This window comes from Lissotriton helveticus, chromosome 9 (genome assembly GCF_964261635.1).
Source record: "Lissotriton helveticus chromosome 9, aLisHel1.1, whole genome shotgun sequence".
NCBI lineage: Eukaryota > Metazoa > Chordata > Amphibia > Caudata > Salamandridae > Lissotriton > Lissotriton helveticus.
This window is the reverse complement of record NC_136070.1, coordinates 185063038-185083250: the sequence shown is the minus strand read 5'-3', so window position 1 is coordinate 185083250 and position 20213 is coordinate 185063038. Positions and strand designations below refer to the sequence as shown.

At 41.6% G+C, this 20213-nt stretch overlaps 1 protein-coding gene across 2 annotated transcripts in view; it reads left to right on the top strand.

Moving 5' to 3' along the window:
- Positions 1-20213, top strand: part of TRIM9 (tripartite motif containing 9) — a 459144-nt gene that overhangs the window by 257171 nt on the left and 181760 nt on the right. For both annotated transcript variants that reach the window (XM_078659735.1, XM_078659734.1), the window contains exon 4: positions 16716-16826. In XM_078659735.1, the coding sequence (XP_078515861.1) occupies positions 16716-16826 (111 nt within the window). The remainder of the gene's footprint in view (positions 1-16715; positions 16827-20213) is intronic.

The window sequence follows — 20213 nt, the reverse complement described above, 5'->3', positions numbered from 1 at the left end:
TGGAGGATAAGAAACATTGGAAGGGGGTGAAGTCATTAGAAAATAAATTATATAGTAAACTCTGAGAATATTTTAAAATAGGATTGTGTGACAGGAAAGTGCTATTGGACATAAAAAGTACATTTGGAAAAGAAAAATCCTTTAATAAGGAGCGTTCATAAACAATCCAACTGGGAATAGGGATATCAGCAAAGTCATAGGATAAAACATATACTTGTTTAATTAAAAAAACTGAATGATAAGCTCTGAAGTTAGGGAAGCGGACACCACCTCCAGTTTTAGGAGAAATAAGCCTAGCAAGAGAAATACGTCGGTGCTTCTTGTTCCACAAAAGTTTTATACATTCAGAATTAATTTCAGAAAAAAAGGAAAGGGAAATTTGAATGGGTAACATAGATAAAGTGTAAAGAACATGAGGGACAATCATCATTTTTATAGTGTCCAACCTACCCCGCCAGGAAAGAAACAAAGGAGACCAAGAGTGTAGAAGTGATTGAATTTTTGTAAGTAATGAATTAAACGTGTATTTAAGAGTAGTGCGCAAAGAGGAGGAAAACCAAATACCAAGGTATTTAATTTTAGAAGGACACCAAGTAAAAGTAGTATTGTTAAACATAAACTGATAACAAATGGAATTTAACGGTAAAACTTCTGTTTTTGAGAGATTTAATTTATACCCAGAAATACTAGAATATAAGTGGATCTCTTCCATAAATGGAGTCAGTAGGGTTAGACATGTAAATTAAGATATCATCTGCATAAGCAGATATTTTAGTCTCAATAGAATTATGAATATAACCAGAGATACGTGAATTAATATGGATACGCTCCAGGAAAGGTTCAAGACATAAAACAAAAAGTAAAGGTGAAAGGGGACACCCCTGTCTTGTACCTCTAGATAAAGAGAAAAAATTTGAAAAATGGTTATTTACAAAAATACTAGCTCGAGGGCAGGAATATAATAATTTAACATAAGATATAAAAGTAGGGCCAAAACCAAACCATTGAAGAGTTTTGAACATAAATTGCCAATTGATCCAATCAAATGCCTTTTCGGCATCTAGGGATAATGCTGCAAGAGGGGATTCATATTTTTCAGCATAAGAGATAATTTTTGTGAACATTCGTGCATTATCTGATGCCAATCGACCTTTGACAAATCCGACTTGATCACTCTTTTACTAATAAAGGAATGATCATTTCAAGTCGTGACGCAAGAATCTTGGCAAAAATTTTACAATCGTAATTTATTAGAGATATAGGCCGGAAATGTTTGCATTGAGTATGATCTTTGTCTGGTTTAGGGATAATGACAATTAGGGCATCCATAAAAGAACCGGATGCTTTGGCATTGTTAATACATTAATTAAAAAGTGCTAAAAGGTGCGGAACAAAAATGGAGGTAAAGGTGGCATAAAATTCAACAGATAGTCCATCAGGACCAGGGGCTTTGGATTTTTTTAAAGAGTGAATGGCATTTATTATTTCCTGAGAAGTAATTTCCTTCTCTAATTCATTAAATTTGTCTGGGATAGATGGGGGAGAAGGAAGACCTGAAAAAAAGTATGTAAATTTTGATTAGAAGGAAAGGTATCATCAGAATAAATGGATTTATAAATTTCATGAAAGACTTCCGCAATATCTTCATCCGATGATACCATTGTTTTAGTGGAGTCGTTAAAGATAGGGCCAAGCATTTTACCCGCTTTATTTTGACCACAGTGGTATTTTGATGAGAATATTACAAGCGTCAATAGTAGCTAGTTTATTGAATTCCGATTTGGCCTTAATTAATTCATGCAGAGTGGAAGGGGATTTGGAGGTATAATATGTGTGTTCCAGTAATTTAAGATGATCAGTATATTTTTTCCGCATAACCTTCTTTTTGGCAGAGACATAAGAAATAGTGAAAGCACGGAAAGAGGCTTTCCCAATTATTAGAGATAGAGGTATCCATTGGGTTATTAAAGTTAAAAAATGTTTTAATAAATGTGGTGGCTTCTACAATATAAGTAGCGTCAGATAGTAAAAAACCATTGAGTTTCCATCTACTGAATGGAGGGGAAGTAAGTGAAAGGTCAAGAACAGCGTGTACAGGAGCGTGATCAGAGATAAAAATGGAACCAATTTCTGAAGATTGAAGAGAAGGGAGTAGGGATTTGCTGATTAGAACATAATCAATTCTAGAACTAGTGTGGTGAACATTGGAAAAAAAAGTATATTCAAGCACATCCGGATTACATGTCTTCCAAACATCATAAAATGGACGAGAGGTGATGGCCGATTGAAATGCTTTATGAGATTTTTCTGGGTTAAACTTGCAGTTAGATAATCTATCTGAAAAGGGGTCAATCCACTGATTTAAATCACCAGCAACAATAATATCAGGGCAATCAATAGAGGAAATCAAAATTTTAATTTCATCCCAAAATTTAGGGTCAGGTTTGACAGGACTATAGATGTTCAAGAGAACCAGGGTTTTGTTGTGTATAACAACCTTAGCCATCACCCATCGTCCAGCATCATCACATTGTGTAGATAAAAGTTGTGCAGATAAGGATTTATGAAATAGAATAGCAACAGCCCCTTTTTTATTTAATGCGGGAGAGTAGACAACTTGTCCCACCCAATTCCTTTTCAACTTAAGCGATTCAACATCAGCACAGTAAGTTTCTTGAAGAAAAAAAAACTTGAGATTCAAGTTTAGATAAATGAGATAGTACCTTCTGACGCTTGACTGGGTGTCCAAGACCACGGACGTTCCACGTAACAAACTTACACATAGTGGAGGGTTAGGAAGGTATAATACATATGGAGTCAAGACACATCAGGAGCACAGCTACAAAACAGGACACAACACCCATGAGTTACGTACAAGAGGAACAATGCAAAAAATGACATACAGTACCATTACATACAAACATCAAATGATTAATGTTGATAAACAGAAAAAAAATTATGAGATTAGAGAAAGAGAGAGAAAAAGCACACACAGCCAAAAGAGAGGAGTAATAAGAGAGTAAAATGTTAAGCAGACAAAACCTGAGTGAATAAAGAAGCAATAAAAGGAGAATAGAACAGAAGAAAGGGAAGGGGAAAGAAAAAGAGATAGAGATAAAAGAAGGAAGCGAACAAACAGATCATGACATAACAGTCAGACCTGAAGCAAGAAGAAGGAGAAATGAAGGGTAGACATGATGACGCAGAGCAGAGCGGATCCCATAAAAGATAGATATAGAAAAATGAGAGCCGTAATAAGAGGAGAAGTATATAAATAAGAAGAAGGAGAAAAAGTAATAGAGTAGGAGAAATAGAAATAAAAGAGAAGTAAAGGCAAACATTATTAGAAACATTAGGGAGAGGAAAACCTATGAAAGTGGAAAAGGAAGAACCAAGAAATTAATTAGAAACAGATAGGAAGAGAGAAAGAAGATACAAAAAATCAGACATTAGTGTCCATACCTGCGGAAGAAAAGGAAAGCAGAAAAAGTTTTAACTTTTCAGGATCGTCAAAGGAGCCTGAGCGTCCATTATGAGTGATCTTGCAGAGACAAGTATGAAGTATGCCATATTGAAAATTGAGAAGTCTCATTTGAGGTCGTAAAGCTAGAAATTCCTTTCGATGCGCGTTTGTGGCATTAGAGATGTCTTGAGATATGAAGATGTTATGTCCAGACCAAATAAGACGACACATGAGCTTAACAGCCTTCAGGACAGTCATCAATTCGGTAAATTCTAGAAAAAGCATAATAATTCCACGTGGTTTCACAGGATTAGAAGTAGGACGACCTAGGCGGTGAGCTCGTTGGATGTTGATGGGAGGATTTGAAGATGGAAGACTTAGAAGCTCAGGGAGAAACTTTTGGAGAAAAAGAACCATGTCTGGGCCTTCGACATTTTCTGGTAAACCGTAAAGGCGTAGGTTGTTGCGACGATTACGATTTTCCAATTTCAATCAAATGAATTTCTTGCTCTAATATCGGAATCTTTGTAGAGATATCAAGTAAGTTACTGACACGTTGTTCTAAGTCCAATACCTTACTCTCCATAACAATCCACCTCTCTTCAATTTGCTGTAGTTTTTCATTTGTTGCAGTCATAAAAGGTTAGAGCCCACGTACTTCATCAAGAATAGAGTCCAAAATAGGGTTTTGAGAGGAGTGAATCGGAGACGGTGGGTCATTTTTATGACGCTTGGGCTTTGTGCCAGAAATAGAAGATCTAGCAGAATGTGAGTCTGAAGCCATATTATTAGGTGTGTCAAGACAGCTCTGGGAAGAACACAGTAGATTTATCCAACAAAGAGTGGAATTAGAACTGCCCCAAAAAATGCACACAAAATGTTCCTCAGAAAAACACAGTAGAAATCCGCGTGATAGGTAAAGCGGATGTAGCCGTGAAAATCGTGAGCTCAGTGGCTGATACTAGTGGCCGCTCACATCTTCAGCATTGGCATATCAAGAAAGCAGGGGTATACTCAAGCAGACAGGCAGGACCATGCAAACCTAACCCGTTGCGTGGAACCAGAAACCAAAGTGTTGAATTACATGAGAAGAAATGTAGCTCCTTAACTGTATGACATACAAAAAGCCCAGAGCACTCATTAAGTTGATTTTAGTGAAGAAAATGGCATTGAGGAATAGAGAAAGACAAAAAAAGGTCCATAGCAGGGAGAAAGGATAATGCCACCAGGAAGGCATATGCATTTAGTTGGAGCAGCTAGCAGATAAAATATCCTTGAAGAGAAAAAATCCACATGTACTGAGGAGAAGTATTTAAATCAAGCTAAAAATATTGTATCTTGTATAGGGCAAGTAAAAGGCATCAAAAATCAGGAAAAAAGAATGTCGCTGATAAAAAGGGCTGGAATAGAGCAGTGAAGACAATAAAATTACCGGCTCATGAAGGAAACGCGATCGCGGCAACCTAAAATGGCGGCCGCGCGCGTATTCCGAGAGGGAGGCAGCAACGAAGAAATAACTCAGGTATCCAGCGGGGAGAAAGCTGCAACCTACTCCATTTTGTGCATCGCATGTTCCGACAACCAAAAAGGCTTCATCAGGACCACGAGTCGACGTTGGAACGGCTCGAATATTGAAAAGAGTTCCGCCGATATACGGAGCTCACCAGGGATCCGCCATTACACTACGGCGTCAAGCCACGCCCCCTCAAGAGCAAGACACTCTTGAATGTAATTTTGTCAGAGTGGAATCTGTTGAATTCAAAGCCTTACCTGAAGAGCAGGATTATATAAATGAGCCCTGAGATGTGAATGCAGGCATGAAACCAGAGGGTTAAAATGTGCGTGGGGGCATAGATCTTATTTTTTCAAAGGTCTTAAAATGCTCAAAGAAGATGACTGCTTAAGTGCAGCATCCCCTTCACACATTTGTTTACTCAGCTTCCATCATCTTCTCATACTTAGGTTTGCTGCTAAGACCTTAACTTAGGTTAAAAAAAATTAAATTCACTGAAAAACAAGTGACGTTATAATTAGGTGTTGGAATGAGACATAAGTTAACTTTCAGAACCCACTGAAATATGCCAGTTATAATTTAGTGAACTAACTATAACATGCATCCCCATCGTGATTTGCTTATGACCTCACATATTACATCATTCATGACTCAAGAGGTGACAGGGAACAAGCGTATCCTGCAGGGAGTTGTTTTTTGTCAGTGTTAGAATAGCAACATTTCTTCATTTACCACAGCATGTCAGGTTGTAACGTTACGACTTCAGCAGTAATATACAATTGCAAAAACATTAGTGTTATTGTCCAAATGAGGTGTAATTATGGTAATGCAGTGGTTTTCTACCAGCTGTATTTCTTTTGTAATGTGTGGGACCCAGCATGCTTCCCAAAAAAGATTTTCAGCTGCTGAACGATTATACAGATGTACTTGGGATTTGTACTGTGCTTTTTATGTCATTTAAAGAATGCTACATTCAGGTGTATGAATGCTGAAATGGTATAATGCCACTAATAGCGAGTAGTTTTCAGTGACAATTTTTAAGAATGATCTATTATTAAGGAGAGAGAGCTTGAGTCAAGGTACAGTACAACCAAACAAAAGAATCCACATACATCCAATAAATCAACAAAATAACACAAGGAAAGTGTGTTGCAATGTTTTGCTTCCAAGTTATAAACAATATATATTGTTTTGTGATAGAAGACCTAATCGACTGTTATTGCTGCACTGTTAAATACAAAAGAAAACAGAAGACTGTGTTCCTTCTATCAAAAGATGATAACTCTTTAGACACTGTGGGGCCGATTAGGATGGCGGACGGACTTGCGTCCGTCCGCCACCCCTGAGTTGGAGGGACCGTCCGCATGGGCAGCGGCGGTCCCTCCATAGCAATTAGGATGTGACCGCCACCCTGGCGGTCACATCCTGTATGTTTTACATTGCGGAGGATGCTGCTTGAAGCAGCATCCGCCGCAATGCAAAAAAAGAAAGGTGTGAATTTGCATGCACAAAGCGGCAGGCACCGCGCGGTGCCTGCCGCTTCGTGCACGCAAGGGCAGGGGGGTACCATAGGTACCCCCCATGTGCACCCCCCACGCAACCTTCACCCAGGGGGCCCGCAACGGGCCCCCAAAGTGACTGTCCGTATGCTTTTCCACGGCGGAAAAGCCGCCGCGGAAAAGCATGACTCACCCTGCATCCTAATATGGCTGGCGGTGTCTGATAGACACCGCCAGCCATGTTATTGCTTTTCCGCCGTGGTCGCCTTCCGACCGCGGCGGAAAAGCGGCGGACGGATTGGGAGACCCACCAGCCATCCTGATTTGGCGGTGGGTCTTTCAGGCCTCCTCGGCGGATTTCCCGCATACTCCGGGCCGGCGGTGGCTTCCGCCGGCCCGGAGTATGCGGGAAATCCGCCATCCTAATGACCCCCTGTGTGTGGTCAGTAAACAATCATGAGTACCAAATAGTTTGTGACAACACTGATCAGAAAGGAAGGAAAACATGATTCAAACACAGTGGAATTAAGTATCTCTTTGGGGTCAAAAGGTATGGGGATAGGATCAGTGTTTGTCTCCTGATTTAAGGCTACAGCTTGCTTATACCCTAAACATGGATATGGCATGAGCCAGTGGTGCCTCCCGACTGTGGATGAGTGGCTCCACATTCAGGAAGGACAGGCAGCAGATGGCTGTCTGGTCTGCAGAGGTAATAAGGGTTTATCCCACTAATACGACGGTGTAGAGGGGGACCACAAAGAACATCATTGAGCTGTCTGGATCCCTCTGGCATGCAGGCCAAATTGATGTTTAACCTCTCACTGACAGAGGAAGGGAATCAGAACCTCACAAGTAGCTCTGGGTCACTTTTCTCTGCACCTAGATCACTTACATTAGGATGAGATTGTGCTCAGGCCACTCTAGTCAGTGACAAGAAAGTACAAAATGGATGGGTTCCAATAAGATGACCAAAGCTGCAAACAAAACTTTGTGGAGAAAGCAAATGTTCAACAGCTCACCTAGACTTAACAATAGACAGTTCTTAGGCTTCATTCTTTGCTGTGCAGGTAGTAGAGATGTCTTTTTGGTTCTCTATGACCCCGCCTTTCAATCCTTATCCTGGCTTGGGGCATCTACATAGGCAAAGCCAACAGCAGCAGCAGGAAGGCCAGTAGAGCAGATAGTCAGGTCCCTTGGCAGGTGGGCATCAGTCATCACTCCTATTTAGCAATACATCATCCCTAGAAATTGTGCAATGACGTTGCGCTTAATGGTGATGGTGGGACAGTGACTTATGGGCTTCACAAAAATATTGCGTTTCAATAAGCCATTTGTATGTGTTGCCTAGACAGCGATTACGCAGTCACTTGGAGACCTTTTGTTTTCAAACAGTGAACTGCCCATTTCTTACCATTGTCAGTCTCATTTGCTTGCTTCTTATTGTTCATCTGCCATAGGCTTCCTTCCTCTTTGTGTGCTTGTCACTCCCCTAGAGCATCGACACATTACTTGTATCCTTCCACTGCTCATCTTTTTAGCCCTGTTTTTTTCATTGTGTTTAAGCACTCTAGAGTGCGTCTTTTTCAGGTGGCTTCTATATGTACTTCTCCCCCTTCTGTGTTCCTCTTATCCTTGCTCGTTCCTGTCTCTTGCCCACCTGCCTGCCATCCTTCCCTCATCTGTGTTGCTTGCTTACACTCTTTCCTCTCTAGTACATGTTGCTTGTCCCTACTGACCGATTTTTGAGGACTAGGGGTTTTCAATTATAAAACCTATTTAAAAATCCCAATTTCACTTGTTTTTAACCAATGCTGGTTGGACTTTTAATAAAGTGGTTGACAGTCACAACTATGCATTTTTTAATTTTCTCACACATTTAACACTTTTTGGTTTCTCACTGTCTCAACACACAAAACAGGCGTAGTAGCACACTGGGAGGACATTCGGTCCTTCCAGTGGGAACCCCATGATGAAGCATGTCACCACTAGGTTGGTGAGTGAGGGTTCCTTTTACAAATAACTTTTGTTGTTTCTTTCACTTGGTTTAGTGGCTGATGTCCGTTTTCTATTGATTCCCCATTTGAGGTGCAATGGTTTGAATCTATCTACACTTTGTGTTCACATCACTCTTTTGTTGTTACTTGAATGCTTGTCCCTACTGGCTCATATCTCTCATCCATCTTGCTTGCCGTTCTAGAGTTCTCTTCCTCCATCATCCGTGTTGCTTGCCTCATCCCATCCCTCCCTCCCTCCCGCTTCCGTACTGTTGCTCGCCCCAATCACCCTCCATCCCTTCCTTGTCTGTGTTGTTTGCCAACATGTCTGTGTTGCTTGCCCCCATTTTCCAAGTTGTTGCTTGCTCCATCTGCCCTTCGTCCTTAGTGTAAGCGTAAGCAAGTGTAGCATTGACCTACTGTGCTAATACTTTGGACAAATGTTCCCAGAAAGCAGCCTGTTCCCTCCTTATCCAAGACAATTGTGCATGGCAGAAATGGAAACCCAGACCATATCTATATTAATGCACCATGGCAGTAAGATGAGTAATTTGTAGAGAAGACCTGGCCTCACCATCATCTCTGCAGGTGGGATATCTCTGTGTCAATCATGAGTGTTTCCTGCAGGAGCACTTTTTGTGTCCCTCCGTGCTTAAGGGAGGGATATACAGTGTATCGCTTGTCAGCGGAGCACATACCTATAATATTTGATGTGAGGAACTTATGATCAGAGGGCGGCATAGCTAGGGTGCTGTAGGTAAGAGGGTGTGTGCAGGGCAGCATTGCAGAAAGATAATGTGGTGTAGAAGTTGAAAGCCCCTATCAATAATAGTAGATAACCTGGTAAAGCCTGCAAAAAAGAAATGTTAACAAAAGCATTACCAAGCATACAAGGGGCAGAGGGCAGAACTTCATTCTGTAAGCGTAAACCATATTGCGTGGGGGTGGACTAACGCAGATGTTAGTGATAAAGCCATTGATGCCTGCACAGTCTAGGTTAGTGGAAGGGAGCCATAAAACAAGACTCTAGGACGGGATCGCCTTCTGAGGCAAGGGTCAGCTAGTTACACGGCCGAAGGAGCATACACTATACCAGTGGACAGGAGCCTTGGAGGCTAATCGTTGACCATCTCCATCAGAGGACAATACCAGATTGCGGAGGCAATAAAGTTGAAATATTTCCTGGTGCTTCGGAGGGGTATACAGTTCAGAGATCCTCACAGCAAGTCATCAGCATTTTGGGGGTAACGTCCGGCAGGGCCACTGACTCCGAAAGGGAGGCATGAGACAGAGAAGCCTCATTACCACTGGTTGATGCAATCATTTCTGGAGGGGCCATAGAGCCATAATTGCAAAAGGACGCTGCTTTATCCAGGACCTTATGCATGTCGTCATCCATCTGATGCGCTGATGGTGCTGAACCACTAGGAGTGGCACCAGTCTATCTCTAGTTGGACTGCCTTCGTCTGCACCTCCAAATAGGCCTTGAGTCACTCTCTTGGTATGACGACCTGTCAGTGACCTCCTGTAGCTCAATCTTATACCTCTGCGGGATCTTCTAAAAAGTGTGATTTATGCGCGGCATCCAAGCAGAGTCTTTCTGGAAAATGTAGCGAGTATGCAAGCCCCAGTTCTTGGAACTTGCGTTTTACACCAGTAAAAGTGCAGCACGCTCACGCTGTACTGAAAGGGTTTATCCTAGGAAGAGCAGACACAGTTGCAGTTGTTATCTATTTCTAGTGGGGCCAGATAGTGTGCTTCACACAGGATCACATTCCAGTCCCTGCGGAGCAGCTTTGTGACCAAAGAAAGGGGGACCAACCTCAGAAGAGGGTGCGTGCTGGGACATGGGACATGGTGCTCCTTCTCGATCGAGAAGAATGCCAGCAGGCATAAAGTCCCAGACCCATTTGTTGAGGTAACCCACAATGTCTTGGGCTTCTGTCCCCTCCGCTAGTCTCAGGATACGAATGTTACTTCCCAGAGATCTGCCCTCTGTGTCCTCTGCGCACCCCTCAAGGAAGCACTTTTGATTTGTTTGTTTCCCTAGATGCTTCAGGGCACCTGCTTTTTTGCTGTTTGTCGCTGAATGTCTTGAAAAGCATTTTCCATTTAAACATCTTGGTTGCTGATCTTTCTGAGGTCCTTCCTTAGCTAAGGTCAATAGATATGGTGTTGATGTTCCGCTCCAGGAAGATCCTGGAGTGTTCAATCCAAGCAAGAATAGTTTCTAACTTTTCAGATGCTTCTGTGAAGGTAAGTGATGCGCATGACAGCGCCTTAGGAATGGGTCTGGCACCACGTCCTGCTGCTCCAGGTGCCTCAAATTCCAAAGAGGACCTGAGCTTTCCCATGACGCCACAGTTAGCTCAAGGCCTTTAAGCAGGAACCACTGGAAGATGAAGCTAGGCCCGCATGCAGACACCTTCAGGGACAAAGGTTCTACAGCACAGGCAGCCTGGTCACCAGGATAGCAGGTCCGGATTGTACTTTCAGAGGAATGTAGTCCAGCCCTAATGTGTGTGGAGGTCTATCCATGAGCCACTGGGCCATGTCGAGGTAGCAGGGTAGAAACAGTCCATGCCACTTCTCCTGCACTCTGCTATAAGTTCATGCAGCATACCCAGAGCGTCCAGTAGGAGCCTTTCAGTGAGGTTCACTGCCAGTCAAAGAGTGACCAGCCCGAGGGATCAGGTGCCAGTCTGTCTCACTGTAGCCAGGTGCACAACAAATCCACCACTGCCACAGGACCATTAGAGCTCCACCCATCTAATCCACAGGTCTCTCTATTACCCCGCTGGATAGTCCACACAGCAGCTCCCCAGAGTAAAACAGTCCACGTAGATGGCGTACTGCAGATCCACTCAAGGGTTTTTTCACTAAGTTCTTTCTGTCAGGGACGAAAGAGGCAAAAAAGGGAGGCCCAGGAATTAGTCACTGTGCATCAGGCTAAGTGACCCCTTCAGCATAGAGTCCCAATAGGTGCAAGCTGTGGCACGAAATCTTCAGTCTCTGCAAGCATCGCATCCCACATTCGGGCCTCCAATCTTCACTCCCCAGATGTTGCTGTCTGCCTCAGCGGATGGGGCACCAAGTTCAAAGTTCAAGAGTGCGGGGGCCGATCACCCATGTACGTGGGGCAGTCTGACCGGTGGCTCCGCCATGGTCTACCAATGCTGCCCAATCCAGACCTGTTGGTCCCTAGTCTGGGAACCTGTGACGCAGCCGTGACCAACAATCACAGGCATGGCCCTCCGGCAGCCCCCTCGGAGGCTGCCCCAGCTTCGAGATGTGCATGGGCAATCGCTGGGACCACTTGGGTGTACCCCGCTGCAGGACTAGTTTGATGTCTTCTGCCACCACCTGGGCAGCCCTCTGCAGCTCCCCGGTTCTTCCCACCAGCCCCCAAAGTCGCAGACTTCCAAAACCACGAGGCCCAGGCCATTTATGGTCCGACTCAGTCCTCTGATCCGGCAAAGACTGCAATCTCTAGCAGTGCAATGCAGCGAGACTCAAGGGCAGTCACAGTGCCGGTCAGATGACGACCTCCACGCCGGGTAAACATCGGATTAGGGGCCGCATTGATGAAGTGGCCATGTTGGCCGCCCAAGCCACGTCCCGCCACTGATATTCACACATAACATATATTTACTCCTAAACTATTGATAAAAATGCATAGCTCTTAGCAAAGCATTTTCCTGTCGCTGTCCACTGTTACATAATGAAAATATTTTGAAAATCGAAATAGTTTCTGTTTAGAATAATACTTGAAAAGCCAAAACATTGTGGATCGAGTTACAACGCTATAATTCATCCAAGAGGCATGACCGCGCTGTTTTTTTTTTATGACTGTAGTTTGTAGTACATATCTGAGTTTGATAGTTGAATCAGTTTAATAGGGGAGAGAATTGTTTTGAAGAAAATGTTTAGTAAAATATTTCAGATCTTAGTAAATCGCAAGCACTTTTGCTGAAGCTTTTGGTCTATCTACATTCATTAGAATCCTGCATCATCTTCATGTCACTTGTTAATTAGTTTGTGATTTCTTTTTTTTTGAAAATTTGTTTACAAATAAACTATACTTTTTAATTTTGGTATGCAATTCACATATTTTCCAATGTTCTTAAATTATTTAGAATAATACAGCTTCTGAACCCTAATTCTATTTTTTTCATAACCTCGATTCTGTCTTAAACAGCTTTATATAGTGATATCAAACAAAAACCCAGGCGGGCGATGCGATCTCTCAAATTACTAATACAAAAGGGTCAAGTTGGCACCTCTGGATTTCATTTTCTATTTCTGGGCTACTATGGTTCAAATAATGTTTTGTTTGGGAACGGAAATACCCTCAGATCGCTTACACCCTATGTTTACGTGACTCTAGGGTCAGACTCCACTGAATATTACAGGAAACATTTTTACCCTAACTATTTTAAAAGACTACTATTCAAAGTGATAAAAGCTGTAAGACCCATATGAGAGAAATGGTGCAGTCTGTACGAAATCCCACCTATTAATAATTATACACCACCCTTGGGCCATTCCTTTTTTATGGATTTATTCAGGTACAGTATTTCTAGTAAGTGGGTTTCATTGGGATTGAAGAATGGAGGCCATAACTGGGGTTTTAAAACATTCGGAGTCTTGCAGGAAGAGTTTAAAATCTCGATGCCATTTTTTCAAATACCTATAAATTAGAGATTTAAAAAAAAATTAGGATAAGGAAAAAATAGGACTGATTAAGATTTTGAGATAACTACATTTATTCATTTATTTACAGAGTTTTATAAAGCGTGACCATGCACTGTACACATACCAGTCAGGTCATACATAATAGGTAAAATGCAAGGAGGAAATGTATGGAGCAATGCAAAACACAGAAACGAATATAGTAAGCCACAATCAGAAAACTGTACATATAACTGTCAGGTCATATATAACAGGTCAAATTCAAGGAAAGAAATGTAGGGAGCGATGCAAAATGCAGAAACAGATACAGTAGACCACAACAGCTTGGTGGATCAATGATCCGGGTAAATCCATGTGACAAAGATCAAGCTGAGTGACTAAAGATAGCTAGTGGAAGAATCCATTCAATAGAAGCTTTATTACTTATTTTTTAAAGAAGGTAGAGGAGGGGTTTGTCCTAATTTCTGGGGGCAGTTTGTTCCTTATTCTTGGGGCTAGCCTACAGAATGAGCAGTTGTAAGTCTTCTTTTTGTTGAACTTCTGTGGCTTCAACAGCAGGGAGTTAGAGCCTCTTGAGGAGCGACTACCACACAATAGTTAAAGTTGTTTGGCCAGGTAGACAGGTGTGTTGTGGTGGATGGCCTTATGAGTCATGCAAGATTTCTTCAATTGGATTCTAGCTTCAAACTAGAGCCATTTTACGATGCTTGAAGTTGGAGGGTTATGTGGTTGAATCTCATTGATCCTGAGATGAACCTAGCAGCTGAATTCAGTGAGGTTTCAGTGGGGGCCCGCCTTATTCTGGGTAGGCCTTCCAGAGTAGTGCTTCCATAGTCTAAACGGGATATGACCAGAGATTGGACAGCTAGTTGAAAGTCAGCCGGGGGTAAGAACGATTTGATTTTCCCCAGTATATTAAGTTGATGAATTAGAAACAAAAATTAGAGATGTTTATAATCTCGTTCTTGAAAATCTTGATGATGATATGACTCGTATGTCCAGTAAATGGACAGAAAAACTGGGTGCTGAAATATGAGTGTAAGATGTACACAATGTTATCATCTAGATATGCTAGATATCTGCAACTCTACATTTAAGTCAGTTAATTTATGCTTACTACAGTTTGATGTGTCGAATAGACTTTACTGTATTCCCTAGAAGAAGCATAAAAGGGGAATCAGGACTATTTCCAAGTGCCTCAGACGCCAATTGGAAGGGGCGATCACATATATATGTGTTTGTCAACTGTAAAAATCTGTACTACTTGTGGACGAAGGTAACAAAAGCAGCATCTAGTTCAACCCAGCAAAATGTGGTCATCTCCATCAAAAACATAATGTTTGAATTAGATAGAAATGCACATTATGAGAAGGCCTCATTTATATTTACTACTGTAACTATTGCTCTGATGTGTATAGCACAGGGTTGGATTCACTCTATACCAACCATAGGAACATTGGAATGTTAAGAGCTCTATTGAAGACAATGGAGTGGTTCAGGACCTATAGTGACTGGTATAAGCCTTCTACTCCCAATGTTTGTCTTTATGTTTCTTCCTTTTTGAACATTCTGCTTTCAGTGGGCTGAATGTTCAAATAGCCTTACCTCCCTGTCTTAGACTATATCGGTTGTTAAAGGCCCTCTTACTCATTATAGGACCTCGCCTGCAGCTTGGGCCTATAACTCAGTTTCAGGACCTTCCATAATCGGCATAGCCCACAGCAACGGGCTATAAGGCTATAAAATAGATATATGGGAGGGGTCAATTGTGGCAACATTATGATCTTGAAAGAGCAGTCCAACAAGTGAGTGAGGAGGATGGGAAGAAATAGATTTTTAATAACATGGGGACCCCTTCTGGCAAGTTGTATTAAAATTACATTGGATCAAAAAAACGGGTTGTGATGTGATGCATAACACTATGTATAAATATATTGTATATTCACCTCTGCTGGAACACACTTCATGCTTAAGTGATTGTATATATGCATATTTACTAAATAAAAAACATACAAAATATGATTCAGATGGACCACCTTGTATAAGCACTTGGCTTTGCAAGCTTCACCAATCATTGTAAAGGGTTTTCAATCTAAACATTTTGCACTTTAAGGAAAGTTATAATAAGATGCTGTTTTAATAAACATTGTCTTTGACACTGGAAGGTCATTGGCTGCATGTTAAATGCAGGTTGCACATTATGTACAGTATTTAATATACCTAATAAATTAAATGCTAAATACTAAAAAAAAAAGGTTTGTCATGCAACTTTTCTCCGGAGGAAGGGGCTAAATGTTGAGGGCCAGGTGTACAAGTACTAGAGAACAAGCAGCATGTCCTGAATGAGTTTCGCCTGAGGATTGTCTTGACCAGTGTATTTGCTTTCCTGAGCGCATAAGACCATGAGTCACCATTATGAGTATAGTGATGCTTTTGAAATAGATTTTCCAGTGAAAAAAACACGATTGAGCTGTTTTGCTGATGGCCACACCTTAAATAACAATATTGGAGGGAGGAATGCTACACAGTTTAATGGACAATCGCAAATTAGACATTGCAAGAGGCCTTCTATTTAAACATTAGCAAGCATTGGCAATGCCAATATGTCTGACTTTAAAGGAATGTTGTATGGTAATGTAAAGCATTACAAGTAAATAGCATGGGAATGGATATGTATTTGTGTGGAAGCAAAGAACTTTAGAATAATATTGGTGTAAGTTAAATGGTCAGGTGACAGTTGCACTATCAAGCCAGGTCTAAACATCCATGTAGGTTAATGACTGCCTTCCTACCATCTGTGCTGCTGCCAGAGAAAAATCCCATAAATTAGAAAAACTCCATAAATTACCTAGTTATCTAAGACACTATAATAGCATTACAATGTCATGTGTGTGCTCTTGAAAGTTCAATTTCAGGCAGCCGGATAAATAAAGAAAATGATCACAGCTGTGTGGAAGGCAAGCACTTTTTTGTGGAAGCACATCATGTGTACCCAATAAAAACATGTACTTCTGGCTCTTAACAGATTGGCGAAGCCGAAGCCCCTCTCTAGTGATGCTCGTATAATTCTCTGGTGACAGCTGCACTGACAAGAGAGATCATAAAAACAGTTCTGTTCATCACCTCCTGCACCTTCGGAAATGACCAATAGTAGCAAGTCTAGAACGTGCAGATATTTTAGGCTCTGTAATAGGGATTTGAGTCCAATTATCACATCATTCTCTGAATGCCCCTTTAAATATGCAGTGTGCACTGGCTTTTTAAAGTAGTTCAGGAATGTCTAACATTGGTCCAAGCCAAAGAGTGCCAGAGTTTCAGCATAACCTCAATGTGGCTGATTCAGTAGAGAGCCCTTGATTTACATTCACCTCAGGGACAGTAGTTTGGAAATCTGGTATTGCTTCAGCTATTGTAAACACACGCTGAGCGCTCTGTTCATTGGCGTTCCCTCTAAATGTTATTGTAATAGATTTCTACATTTTGCTTCCCTTGTCAGCTTTGTTCACTTGAAATGAACTCTACCTTCTGGATTTTGTTTTTTCTCCTAACTGCAGGTGGTGCGTGACCAGATATCTCATTGTACGGTAAAGCTGCGGCAGACTACTGGGTTGATGGAGTACTGCCTAGAGGTCATCAAAGAAAATGACCCCAGTGGCTTTCTGCAGGTTAGTGTGCAGTTACTACATTTTAAGTATTAATGCAGTGTGACTGAAGGGACAGAAATGTGGCTATATGTATAGTCCCTCGAACCCAACTGTCCAGATATCTATATTTTTTCATCCTTGATATTTCACAAAATACGAAACAGATTTGCACCAAATCACAAAACGCACAATCTGCATACCAAGATCTAGCTACCTTTTGGTGTAATTTGGCTCTGCGGTTTTTGCTGTAACCCTGCCTAAAGAAGATTATGGAAAATGCATGGGGATTTTGCGTTTTAGGACCCCTCCCTTTTTTCTCAGCCCCTACTTGACTGATCACACCAAAACTTTTTATTCACAAACTAGTGAAAAAGTAGCACCTACTTTTGAACATTTCGTGGAGTTTTCTCACACAGGGCCAAAGTTATTAGCAACACAAAAACACACTTTTCCTGTGGAACAGCAGACCTAACTATAACTACCCAGTGGTGACCGCCACTGGGTTAAATATATATAAGTTTATAAACACACATTGTATAGGCAGTTGCACAGAAAATTGGTTTTTATTATTGCTCTTCAGTGAGTGAAGGTGCCATGACTCATGAGAGGTGAACCTTCAAGTGAGTCATAATGTCCCTCCTTCCCCCTAAACAGTACCACTACAGGACCCCATTTTATTTTTAATACACATCATAGTAAAATATTATTCTTACAAGCGAAAAGAAAAGTTAGTACTTGCTTTGAATTACTGTAACCTGAAGATGGAGTTTAAATATTCAAAGATTATCACAATTTTACAAAAAGAAAAATAGAAAGGAAAAAAGCATTCCAAAAGTTAAGTATAGGCCTACTAGCGAGATGTGCACTCCTTTCTACGCAGGTGTGTGCAAGTGAAAAAACACCATCACTCACAGTGCAAGAGAGCGAATGGGTGAAGTTGGGTTTGTATTGAGGGTGGGTGGGTGAAGTCAAAATGTGAATGACCCATGAACAGACCAAAATATGAAGCTTCTCTATCATGTATTTGTATGTATTTCTATTGGGGAATTTTTAGATTATGTGAATCTGGGTTCTGCCTTGTAAAGCTGTTTCAAATCCAGACATAAAAAAAACTTACATTATACCAATTTCCTAAGCACACTGAAGCAATGCACTCTGTAGACTCTACACACATTAAGTTAGGAAATGTGTTCTGAAATTAGACAAGTCTAGGGACAGGCTATTTTAGTTGGAAGCGCCATTTGCTGGCGATGTTTGACTTCCAACTATTTTATTGTGATTAAGGGATTTTATGGAATGGGTTTTATCTGATGCTTTGTATCCTGATGTGACGTGTCCATTGGATTGTGCCAGTGGCAGCTCCTTCATTGGGGCTTTGGGGCTCAGCCTCACCAATTTTACTCAGTCACCTCTCCCTGCGTTCCCCTCCACATAATCCTTCTCTGCTGCCTGCTCGTTATGTGCTAAATGACTGAGTCCTGCACAGTGCTGTTTAACTCATGGCGCATTTAAGCAAATTTACTACCTTCACGCCCTTTGGTTAAGTGAACAGTAATTAACACGTTTCCTGCACATGTAAAGGGTAGCATGAGTGCCTGCCCTAAATCACACAGACAGCCAGGTAATGCTTGGCAGGAGGTGAGGGGAGGAAGCAGCCCAGGCCTCACTAGAGTCGGATACTTACTTCTCACCACTATCAGGGTTCACCAGCCACCACTGGGTTGTACCCTTTGACTAAAGGTGGCTCAGGCAGTGTTATGAGTCAACGCTGAGAAATCCCCATGAGTGTATTCTATGTGACGGTCGAGGCTGATTGAAAGCACCATGGTTTTAATCTACTGGAAAAGACAGACAGTTCTCCACAGAAGATACGTCGATACTGGTTAGAAAAGTACTGCAACCCCCTTTCACCAGGGCTCCCTGCATGGCACTGTGCAGCAGAGAAAGGGAAGTGAAACATTCACATTACCCGCCTCCTTAGAAACAGCTGGTGCAGAGCCATCCCAAGATCCATCACTTAAAAAACAATAACCTGGTATTTGTATAGCGCCTTTGTCAACAAACTTCATAATGAACGTTTAGATATAGCGCTTTGTCGCCTTGTCATAGTCAGTAAGCGCTATATAAAATGGAACTACAATACGTTACCCTGTCTCACTTCTTCATTATTTTGTCAACCTTTGCAAGGGTCAACGCTGCATCAACCGCGCCAAGGCTTATTGAGATGGTCTGGTCTCGCTAAGCTTATTTATTCATTACAGTCCTGCGTGGAATTTTTGTGCAGTGCAGTTTCACAACAGGGGGTGTGGTGTGGTAAGCGGTGCAGGCAGCCTAATATATACTACGGACACATAAATGATCTCTGGGCATGTAACATTAAATGCATATATTCAGTGCAATATTAAAGGAGTTTTCAGTTTACTCCTAAATGAATGTGGACGACACAATCGTATTTGGTTTTTAATGGAACGCACAGATTTACACTAATACGACAGTGACACCTAGTGGTCAATCTGTTACATGACAGTGCCTCGAACCTAGCAGCCCTTTGGGGTTCATGTGAAAGGGGCCAGTGATGGGGGGGAAAGTGCGAAACAGATTTGCAGAGAACAAAACACACACTAAGACATTGATTGCCAAATAACTAGGTATGTTCCGTGTGCATAAAATAAAAATTAAATGACTGAAACAACCATGCCTTCAGGTTAAAAAGACAGACCGTAGAAAATATGCAAAAATAATGCGAACACTTTCATGGAATTAACACTGTTAGTTGGTGAGAAAATTGTTATGTTTGGCAATTCCTCCGGCTATGAGAATCCGAATAGGGATTTTGGAGGCCGATGTACTATCAATTTTTCGATCGCAAACATTGCAATTCGTAAAATCGCATGGAATGCTGTTCCCAAGACACAAACCACATATTTTTTAAGTTGATGGCTCGAGGTGTATGTTTATGTATTTTAAATTCATGTTATTGTGTACTACATTGCATCGGTTTGAATAATCAAGCAATAAAGGCTTTTCAGTTGAGTTACTACACATTTTTCGAATTGGAAATGGGTTTCTGACTCGTAAAATGGGCCAAGGGTGCATTTGGGTGGGCCACTGCGGGCTCGATTTGTCACATATATTTCTAGGCAGACCTGCTTCAGGGCCGCCCTTTATTTCTTCTTAGTCTTACAAGGCTCAGTAAAACGCACTCTTTTCCAAATCTCTTTCTAAATATTATCACTCTCAAAAGAGTTTTTTCCATGTAATGTTCCTTTGATGGAAAGAGCAGGTTTCTGAGGTGGGAGTATCATGCAAGTGTAAATGTAAATGTATTGCGACTTATATAGCGCACATATCACCCGAAGGCATCAAGGCGCTTGCTTAGGGAACCCGTCCTGGTATTCCCCTGTGAGA